At 41.4% G+C, this 11088-nt stretch overlaps 2 protein-coding genes across 2 annotated transcripts; both read left to right on the forward strand.

The window, feature by feature from the left end:
• Positions 1–19: 19 nt before the first annotated feature.
• Positions 20–4250, forward strand: grm1b (glutamate receptor, metabotropic 1b; the record flags this gene model as incomplete). Its single annotated transcript, XM_071524507.1, has 4 exons — positions 20–205; positions 625–751; positions 1997–2924; positions 3407–4250. Coding segments are annotated over 4 exons (2085 nt in total), but the record flags the coding sequence as incomplete, so codon positions are not given.
• Positions 4251–5790: 1540 nt separating this feature from the next.
• rab32b (RAB32b, member RAS oncogene family) lies at positions 5791–7866 on the forward strand. Its single transcript, XM_071524508.1, has 3 exons — positions 5791–6004; positions 6735–7012; positions 7702–7866. Exons 1-3 carry the CDS (start codon positions 5791–5793, stop codon positions 7864–7866), a joined length of 657 nt encoding a protein of 218 aa, XP_071380609.1.
• The last annotated feature ends 3222 nt before the right edge of the window (positions 7867–11088 follow it).

The raw sequence follows: 11088 nt of genomic DNA on the forward strand, positions 1-11088 counted from the left end.
GCTTCTTCTAACTCATGGCCTTCTGTCCACACTCAGATATGAGATTATGAACCTGCAGTCTGTGGAGTCTGGAGTTTATGACTACATCAACGTCGGCTCTTGGCACGAGGGCCTCCTCAGCATCGACGACGACATGATTCAGATGAACCGCAGTGAGATGGTCCGCTCTGTGTGCAGTGAGCCATGCTCCAAGGGAGAGATCAAGGTAAGGGACAAATCATTTCATTATTGTTCTTCTTATGCCTGCTCCAGTACTTATTTGGGCCATACATCTTATCACTGAACTCACACACTGTAGCAGCTTTGTAATACAGTAGTCGTGTGCACTAGCTCGCATAAAATATTAATTTTTACACAGAAGGATGAGGCACTCCCTATCCTCACTATTCTGCAGCATATACACCACACTGCTGCCTTTTGGTGACGCTTATGCCATATTGTCACATCTCTTGTCCTCTTGATTTCTTTTGCCTTTCTATCTTCAATATTACTGTCATAAAAACTAATACTTAAACAGGGGTGGACCTCCCTCTTACATGACACCAGACCAGACTGGTACATACAGTAGAGATACTTGTTGATAAGTGTCTTTCAATGCATTTCTCTGCATTTCTTGTCATCCAGGTGATCAGGAAGGGAGAGGTGAGCTGCTGCTGGATCTGCACTGCCTGCAAGGACAATGAGTTTGTCCAGGATGAGTTCACATGCAAGGCCTGCGACCTGGGCTGGTGGCCCGACAACGAACTGGAAGGTACACTTGTCCTCTTTTACTCTCTGCTTGTCTACTTGTCTAACCGCTTTCCTGCTTCAAACACATTTTACAATGTGCCAGTGCTGGCAGAGCACTTTACTGGTTTTCCTCAAGGGAGGAGCGTGTTTGCTGCAAAATCAACTTTTGCAACAAAATTCATACGAGAACATAAGCCCCACCTGATAAGAACAGGGGCTTTTTTTACACTACAAGTTTTAAATATAGATTCAGATGGATATAGGTTACTTCACTGGCCACAGGCTAGGCTCCTTGCCTTTGTGATACTGCATGTTTGATGCTTTCAAAGATAATAGGAGCTTCAGCGGTCTTACTAAAGGCACCATAGGAAGTTAAGTTCCTCAGAGCCTTCACCCTCCTCCCCCACCTGTGCTCCGCACAGTTTGTCCTGCTATGATTTTTGCAGTGCTATTTCATAGACCTGTTCTGTCCTATTTTCAAAGCTTTCCCATGACACCTGAGAACCATTCATCATCTTCACCACTTTATCCGACAGCAGCCCTACTTCACTTACCACTCCTCTGGCCCACTTTCAAGGGCCTTCTGTGCTGTTCAAAGACAAGACACTTTCTTAATAGGATCTTCCAAACTGTTTCATTTTTTACATTGGAAGAACATGCAGAGCACAGGGCTGACATGAAAATTATCCTTGTTCACTTTTCTGACCCAATTTGGATAAAATAATGCAAAATATTTATTACTTTAAAAATCTACTTTTTGGTAGAAATTAAGACAACATAACTCAGATATTCAGAGTGTCCTTGACAAAGTAGTAAATGATTTGGATCATTTGGATCCATTGCAAAATGCAGTGATTTACTTTGTCCTGCTGCATTAGCCTCCCCCTCCTCTGGCTGCAGCCCAGCCTGGCCACGGCTCACTAGAAAGGGGTTTATTTATAGTTGAGCTGAAAACCTACTTTAAGACTTAGTGTATTTTCACAGGCTCACGTGTATTTGATTAATTTTGAATGTTTCTAATCTAATATAGCCTTAATATATGGATTTCTTAATTTCATTCTCTTTTCATGCAAAAATCATTTTTTATTTAGTCACTGTCCTCTAGATTATAACTGAGAATCTATCCAACAAGCTGATACTGAAAATATAAAACTTTTATGAGTTGCTTTCAGAATACAGTGGCTTGGTATTTCTCGTTGCACATGTAAGATGCTTCCAATCTTTCTATTTTGGTATTTCTTCTCATGTTTTTCCCTTCTGTTTCCAGGCTGTGAGCCGATCCCCCTGCGGTACCTGGAGTGGAGCAATCCAGAATCCATTGTCCAGGTGGTTTTCTCCTGCCTGGGCATCCTGGTCACATCGTTTGTCGCCTTCATCTTCGTCTTGTACCGAGACACGCCCGTGGTCAAATCCTCCAGCCGGGAGCTCTGCTACATCATCCTGGCAGGGATCTTCCTGGGCTACCTCTGTCCCTTCACCCTCATCGCCCGTCCCACTGTGGCCTCCTGTTATCTCCAGAGACTCCTTGTTGGACTCTCGGCCGCCATGTGCTACTCTGCCCTGGTGACTAAAACCAACCGCATTGCCCGCATCCTGGCGGGCAGCAAGAAGAAGATTTGCACTAGGAAGCCGAGGTTCATGAGTGCTTGGGCCCAGGTGGTCATCGCCTCCATCCTGATCAGCGCCCAGCTCACCTTGGAGGTCACCCTCATTATCATGGAGCCTCCTGAACCCATAAAGTCCTACCCCAGCATCAGAGAAGTCTTCCTGATCTGCAACACCAGCAATCTAGGTGTTGTGGCTCCACTGGGTTACAACGGCTTGCTCATCATGAGCTGCACCTACTACGCCTTCAAGACCCGCAACGTTCCTGCAAATTTCAATGAGGCGAAGTACATTGCCTTCACCATGTACACCACCTGTATCATCTGGCTGGCGTTTGTGCCCATCTACTTTGGCAGCAACTACAAGATCATCACTACGTCCTTCTCAGTGAGCCTCAGTGTGACTGTAGCCTTGGGCTGTATGTTCACGCCAAAGATGTACATCATCATCGCCAAACCAGAGCGAAATGTGCGCAGTGCGTTCACCACCTCCGACGTGGTGCGTATGCACGTCGGCGACGGCAAAATCGCCTGCCGGAGCAACAGCCTGCTCAACATGTTCAAGAGGAAGAAGAACACTGGAAATGGCAGGTGGGTCCACTGAGTAATTGAGTCTGTGAGTCCTGCTCCTGAGGCACCTCAGGGATGCTGGTTTTGTCTTACTGTAATTCCCTCTCAAAGGAAACCTGTTGTCTTACTGTATTCACTCTTATAGGGACACCTGTTGTAAAGTGTGACGGATGTAGGTCAGTACTCAATTCGCACAGCCATTCTAACCTTTGCTCTGTTGGTAAAATTAAAACAAGCATCTCTGTGTGCTAAGGGATCACAAGTGGGATCACAAATGCAGAATATTACATATAAAATTACATTAATTACATGTAAAATGTTACTCTTAATTTCGTATTTGATTGACATTTTGAATTTAAATATAAATACAGCTAATTCTCTACACTCAGATGTGACACAGTGATATGAATTCATGAAGTATTTTTTTACATGAACCAGAAATGTTGTTGTCTCCACTTTTCTGGGTTCCTGTGAAATAACAGCCATCTTTATTCTGTTCATAGTTCTAATGGAAAGTCTGTGTCATGGTCTGAACCAGGTGCAAGACATCCTCCAAAAGGGGATCACATGTGGCACAGACTGTCAGTGCATGTGAAGAGACAGGAGGCAGGTTCCAATCAGATGGCTGTCATCAAACCCTTAACTAATACCTACCAAAACACAGCCCTGGAATTCTCAGACCTCAGCACTAAGACCTTGTACAATGTGGCTGAGGAGGACGAGATTGACCCGGTTAGATACAACCCCCCCGTCACTCCCCCCATGATGGCCCACGGGCAAATGCCTGCCAGTGGGCCTATGAAAGACTTGGGCGAGGAGGTGGAGCTCTATACGCCCGAGCATCTGCAGCAGAATAGCATTATCCCCCAACGCATCATCATGGACCACCTGGAGCAGGGGGTGGTGGGCAAATTCAACAGCGGCATCCCCCAGCTCAATGATATGATCAGCATGCCCGAGGCGGTGAGCGGCGGCATGCCCGTCTACCACCAGGCCCACCTCATCCAGCAGCACCAGGTCCTGCCCATGCAACTCGACCCCTTCGACGAGGACCCCGCCTGCCCCCTGGAGGAGGAGGAGATGGAGAACGAGCAGTTTGGCCTCCTCCACGGCTACATGTACGACAACGCCCAGATTCACGACGAGGAGGAGCTGGTTCAGGTCAAATTAGCCATGGAGGATTCTCTGGCTTTGATGCCGCCCTCCCCTTTCCGAGATTGCGTGGGTCCTCCGGTCAGCCCCTTCCCCAACTCGCCGGTGTCCGAGTCGATCTTGTGCACTCCTCCGAATGTGACATACGCCTCTGTCATTCTGAGAGACTACAAACAAAGCTCCTCAACCCTGTAAGGGCGTGCAGTAGATATTAAGAGCTGTACAATATTTTGTAGTTGATAATGATTTGTCCTGTATATGATGAGTGTATAAGGAGAAAGTGATGCAGAGGTCTGACACAAGTCATTTTTCACTCTATAACTTGATAGCTTTTACAGGATAAGGGTGAGCAATGAGGCACCATGTTCTTATATAAATTCTTATAGATGTTGTCTACAATAGTGGAAGATTTTGCCCATTACAAACAAATATTTCTATTCTAACATAAGCTTTTAAGTTAATATAGACTTTGTGCTTATTAGACAAACAACTAAGATTGTCTACGTATGTACATGTATGAGCTAATGTCATATAAATAGCACAGAAGTAGTATAGAGACAATTTATTTGATCAATATAGGTGATGTAACAAGCAATTGAGTTTGTTGGTTTTAAACAGGGCAACTTAATGGTGAATAGTTTGTTTGTAATGCCAAACAATCCAATTTCTCAACAATGTTTTTAGAAAAACATGTCTTTACGTTACACATTGTGTATTGTATGCTTCATAAGAAAAAGAAAGAACTAGAGTGCAGTTTGCCTCAAGATTTTGAATGATGACAATGTTCTATTTTGGGGCAATTTAACAGGTCAAATTTCAACAAGATTGCCTGTGCAGACAAAAAAAGCAAAAACAATTATCTGTGAATTTCTGAGTTTTTGATTGATACAGTATTGCCAGCTGAGTGCGCTGACTGTATTACGAATGTAGCAGAGGACATGTTCAAGTGCCACGTTTTCCTTGCCATTAAGATATTTTTTTTCTTTTGTACATTTATCCCATTTCTATGGTCTTGAAATGCAAGTTAAACTAGTTTCAAATTTGTATCTTTTATAATCAGACATCTGATTTCATAACTGTATAGATTATTGTATAAGATTACTATAAAATGTTTTGTGAATGTATGAATTGTGTATCATATTTTGGTATTCAGATGATATCTAGATGAATTGCAGTCATAGAAAGATTTCATTAGCTGTGTATGCTTCTATTGTGTCTTTGGCTGTGTACACCAATCAGTTTTCCTAAATATTAAGACTTTAATAGCCTATCAACTGTATAATGTGATGAAGTACTACTGTTACCATTAGTGATATTCTCAATAAGCTATTTGATAGGCTCCAGCCTGACATACAGTATATAAATTAAGTCTGCCATTTTAAACAAATATTTACTGTAGAGCATTTGAAAGATACTTGTTTGATTGGAGTAAATTAAATATTTTTTATGCTTTTGTCTTCTGTCTTTCATGGTGAGCACAGAGTGAAAAATTAGTCTGCAGTCTTGGCCTATATTCCAATATCAAAGGTCAAAGGTTTATGGTTTTGGGAGAAGGGAGAAGTCAAAACAGGAAATGGATACATTTCCTTGACTGGCAGAGCTAGTGATAACCTGGCGTCAAGCAGACCTACTTTTACAATGGGTTAGCAAAAAGAAAAACAGATTTTCTTGTTCACATGGTCTTTAACTGCCTGTCTCCACACCTTCAGCTTGTTCATAGCAGAGCTACTGCGGCATGGCGAGAAGTCCAGTGGCATTATGCACAGACAAGCTGTTTAAAGTTTTAGTCATTGGGGATTTGGGTGTTGGGAAAAGCAGCATTATCTTGCGTTATGTCAAGAAACGTTTTGACAAAGCATACAAAACAACTATTGGAGTTGACTTTGGTCTAAAAACCATTGAATGGGACGCCAAGACATTGGTGAGACTACAGCTTTGGGATATTGCAGGTGAGAGCAAATGATGCACCAAAGGGACTGGATATCAAATTTATGAATTCATTGTTGCAATCATATTGTTTGATTCATCTTTCAATTTTGTATCAGTGAGCTTCACATCAAATCCACTTTGAGACTAATCCTTGCTGCAAAAATGGCACTGTGCTGGAATTCAAAACCTGCAAAATCATGCTGTGATTTTACTATAACTGTCCAAGCTCCATAAGTTTTTATTTTTCATTTCTAGCCTACAGGAGCATTTTCAGCACCCTACAAACCACAGCCTGTTCTGTGGCGATTAACAAGTAACTCTAGAGCCATTTCCCCAATGTTTTCTCCGATCTAATTTTAGTCCTGACCAGTGTCCATGGAAACATACCATTTTATTTCTGAAAATTATTGTTGTATTACATAACGTTTATAGTGTGATTTGAGATTTCAAGTCACACAACAAACAGTAGCATTACTCTAAAACAGCTGTTGGGGCCAAGTCACTTTCAATTTATTAATTTCAAGAAGTAGATTCTCTTCAAAATTCAAAAACCTTCTGCCATATTCAATCTGTGAAGAAATTATTGAGAATAAACAATCTTATGCTTATGCCATTATATAAATTGCAGATCAATTTTGATTTTGAGTTAATTGACAGTGAATTAACCTTAACCCATGCCAAAAAGGACTCAGATTTGAGAGAGCCGTGGGGCCGCAGCATGTATTACCCTTTATTTGTTCTTTCCTCAAGGCCAGGAGCAGTATAAGAAGATGTCCAGGGTTTACTACAAGGAGGCAATGGGAGCATTAGTTGTGTTTGACATTACAAATAGGTCCACCTTAGAGGCTGCCTCAGAGTGGAAGCAGGACCTAGATAGCAAAGTTTGTCTTGACAGTGGAAGCCCGGTCCCTGCTGTACTGTTGGCCAACAAATGTGACATGACAGACAGGAAGAGAGAAGAAGCCTCCTCTCTGGACCGCTTCTGTGAGGAGAACAGCTTCCTGGGCTGGTTTGAGACCTCCGCAAAGGTGTGTGTTGTATCAGTGTTTATTAGAGAGCAACATGTGTGTGGCAGGTTGGAGTTTTAGTCATACAATAAAGTTGGAGGTAGAAATAATCTCATTAGTTGAGTTAAACCAGTCAGCTTACTGGAAAACTTGAATAAGGAAGCTCAACAGACAAATAAAAAATATAAATAGCCATGACTTCCTTTTTTTAATTCATTTATGACCATGGCATTTGTGATTTTGGCAGGTCAGCAGACTAGCTAACTAGCTTACCTGGATACCTGTAGGCTAGTAATATGCATTTTGTTTAGTTAGTAGGCTTTTAGTTAGTAGGCTTTCACTGGCCTTCAGTCTAATGTTACATCTAGCCAGAAAATTGTGGTTCTTTGGCTCTGCCCATTGAGGTTTAACTCATCCAATGTTTATTTTTGCCTGAGAAGTTTTTCTACTATAACTTAAACCGCAATCTGCCTGTGTGTAGCCGCCAGTGAATCTTAGCTTACAAGTAGAATCGCATGATGTTTATCTTTGAACTTTAACACTGCAACTATACTCATAAAATGTGTGTTCAAACATTAACATAATACAGTAACAGCTTGAAGTCAAGGTTCAAACACTTAGTTATACACTGGTATTATAGAGCCAAACACTTATAATCAACAGATGCATACACCATGTTCTAAAAATCATATTCCCCTCACCATTTGTAGGACAACATAAATATTGATGAGGCAGGTGCCTTCCTTGTCAAGCAAATGATGCTGAACGACACGGGCCTGTCCAGCGAAGAGTACCATGGGGACAGGATCAAAGTGAACCAGGCGCCCGGGGAGATTCAGAGCCAATCACTGTGCTGCTGGAGACCGAGGCTCTGAGGCAGAGAGCCAGACAAAGGCGGCTATTGGTGAAACGCTCTAACAAGAGCAGTTTTTTGATGCCAAGCCATGAATCCACAGACTGTACAGTAGAAGCTATTTCAGAATACTGATAGGCTGTTGTGTTAAATGTTACACATAGTCAGTGCCTTTATAATTTTATTTTTTTTGTACTGTTTATACTAGCCTGTTTCCTCAATATTGTGTGGACTGTGTGGGTTGTCTCATAAACACCTCTGTGGAGACGATTGAGCTCATTTGTCTGATAATCCACTGATACAGTCAGCAAGCTAATAAACAGAACAGCATGACACACAGCCTGCTGGGAAAAGTCTGTGTGACACTCCCTTTACATCCAAGACCTGCTGATGGATGACCTACTATTACGAGTGGCCAGAAAGTATGAAATTATCAAAATTTACATTTTCTAAAACCACAAACAAGCAAGAAAAAAAATAGATCCTAGTATTTCTGTATTTTGAAGCTGTCAAATATTACTCAGTAACTGAAAGCCTATTCCATCTTAGTTCAAGTGGTACTCGTCTGTTATGCAACCCATGCATATAATTATCTCCTAATCACTTCACAGTGAGAGGAGCTAAGACCAGGCGATTATCACACACTGTAAGCATCGCAGCCCGGCTTGATATGGCCAATAGCAGAGAAAGCTATCAGCGTGACCTGATTTGGTGGATGCTTTCTGGAGGAAATATGTGAAAACGCAACACACTGCTACACCCTCCAGAGAGGACTGTGCCTCTGAGTGTGCTATATTGGGTGGGCAGAGGACTCGTATCTACTGTAGTCATCAGCGATAGAGGACAAATTCAAACAGAGATAATTTGTTGCAATTTTTAGTTTTTTTTAAATAAAATTGACCACCCTGACATTTTGGGACCAATACAATACACATTTTAGATTTGATGATGCAGAGAGAGTGAGAAAAGAATATTTCATATGTAAATGGATACAGATCTATATGTATATGTTGTGCGCTACCTTTCATTAATGATGTGTTGATATTGTTTTCCACAGTGTCCAGTAAACAACACTGTCTAGCAAGCTTTGTGAGGTTGACATTATCGGTTGTGATGACAAACCTAGAAGTGCCAATACAGTTTGACTCGATTGAATGGGTTCTCTTATTTGCATTATTCGTCTGTATAATATTTATTTGTTTATCAGTTTGAAAACTTGTCAAAAACCTCAGTTCAGTTCCACTGCAATGGCACTAATTTATACCACATCTTGCAGTTTACTTTGAGCTCCACAAAAAGATTTTTTCATATTGTGATGAATTTAAATGAAAGTTTTCACACTGGTCAAAGGTCAGCACTTCATTTACTTCAATTTAGTGAATCAGTTCAAACTTAATCTTCCTGTTGCAAGTAGTAGGATGCCATTAATTATTGGTATGTTTGAGATAATAGCTGATCAATTGTCTTTTAGACATTTGGTGAGAGTGAAACCTTGTCCTTTATGTTCACTGACATGTTGTATATTAGAGGGGTTATTTTTGCACACCCATCTGTTCTTTGCTGTCCTGTAGTTTTACTTTGCAGTGTCCTTGCTGTGCATCTAGGGATCTGTTCTACATCCTTGCCGCTGGGTACCTATACCCAATAGCTCTTATCCACACTCAGGCTCTGTCCAGGTATGTCAGGCACATTTATTCAAACTGATTTCTTTAACCTTGGAATATCTCCTAGTCTGTAATACATCATATTGTTTTGGTAAACCATTTATGCACTTTGCTGATCAAGTGAGTTGCAACATAAAAGCCAGGGAGGTAGTTTACCTTGTGTGGCAAGTGTGCCTAAGGGGGAGTGAGTGAGAAGTAACACACAACTGCTAATTATGGATATATGTCCCAGATACCAGAGACCTAGATTCAGGAGTCATACAGGGATGCTGGCCCCAATACTTTTTCACATTGGACACAAAAGCTCAGCCTCATAACTTGTTGTTCATAAATATGACAGTCTGAATGAGAGTCCCGCTATGTGCAACAGATCCCATTACTTGTGCATTATTGATATTGCCCTATTTTATCTTGCCCTCCAGTGTGCATTTTCTTTGGCAGCTTCCTTCATATATTCATGATTGCATGAAAATTTCAATTTAGTCAAACTTGTGAATAGGTTGATAAAGAGTAGGCAGTGTAGGCATCTATTTTATGCCCTTCTGTGACACTCACTGTGTCTTGAATGACCCATTTTGGAGGCCGATGTTAATTAACTATTTACTCTCTGTGGAAAGCAGACAGTTTCAAGCACGTAAATAACAGATTGGCGTTTCACTGCAGAGGCATGTCATATATTGAACCGACTCTTTGATGTAGCCGAGTCCCTCTTGCATGACAATTAGGTATTTCTGAGCGTGTATAAAAAATGTGTGACATGTCTATGTATTTGATTATTGATAGCAAAAAATATCCTGTGCCGTCTAGGAGACACCGTCCATCCATGTGTCTCTGTCCATGGTGCTGGATTTTGGCTATAAGGAGAGACCTCCTCCTGATCAAGCCTTTCAACAGAAAATACCGCTGTTATATTACTGGATGGGAATGTTGGTAGATTGCGCCATCTAGTGTAGAAGGCCTGCATGTGCAAAGACAAAACCATTACTTGGTGTTTCAGAGGGGGATATTGAGGATATGCTGTGTTACTGGCTGCAGGAGCCAGTTTAGACAAGATCTGCTCCCCTGCACCCAAACTAGTTGGTGATCGATCACATGAACTTCAATATAAAATTAAAATCAGTGTTCCCCCTACCTTCAGCAATCAAATTTAACCTCTGACCAGGTGGCCATGTAAATGTCATTCTCAGTAAAACGGCATACCCAATAAAAACATACCCAGCTGAATAAAAAAATTAAAAAATGACATTTTTTTTTGCAGGATTTAAGTTCGTTTTCTAACCCTCGGGAGGACAAATAACCCAGTTCTTCCTCCTTGGGGAAAGAGTGGAAGGAGGAAATACGGCCCATTTTCCACGGACACACAAAAGAATGGCTCCTAGATCGGGTATACAAACACACCAGCTTTTTATATGGGAAAGAGGACAATTGTCTTTGCTTGTATCAGATTTCTGTGGTATAGATCTATTTGAAGGGACGACTATCCACGAGGAACATTAAATTGCAATTTTTTTTGGATTGCGCGAAACTACATCTGCAACGTTGCTAGATATCTTATTTCGTTGACCGCAAGTTTTTTTTTT

Source organism: Centroberyx affinis, unplaced genomic scaffold (assembly GCF_046629955.1).
Source record: "Centroberyx affinis isolate AG114_WGS23_722 - 3 ecotype Tasmania unplaced genomic scaffold, CSIRO-AGI_Caff_v1 ptg001198l_1, whole genome shotgun sequence".
NCBI lineage: Eukaryota > Metazoa > Chordata > Actinopteri > Beryciformes > Berycidae > Centroberyx > Centroberyx affinis.

Excerpts from the sequence above, each read along its gene's own strand:
- rab32b (XM_071524508.1), top strand. The coding sequence starts at position 5,791 with ATGGCGAGAAGTCCAGTGGCATTATGCACAGACAAGCTGTTTAAAGTT. Across the intron at positions 6,005-6,734 it reads ACAGCTTTGGGATATTGCAG|GCCAGGAGCAGTATAAGAAG; the intron begins GTGAGAGCAAAT and ends TCTTTCCTCAAG. Across the intron at positions 7,013-7,701 it reads GGTTTGAGACCTCCGCAAAG|GACAACATAAATATTGATGA; the intron begins GTGTGTGTTGTA and ends CACCATTTGTAG.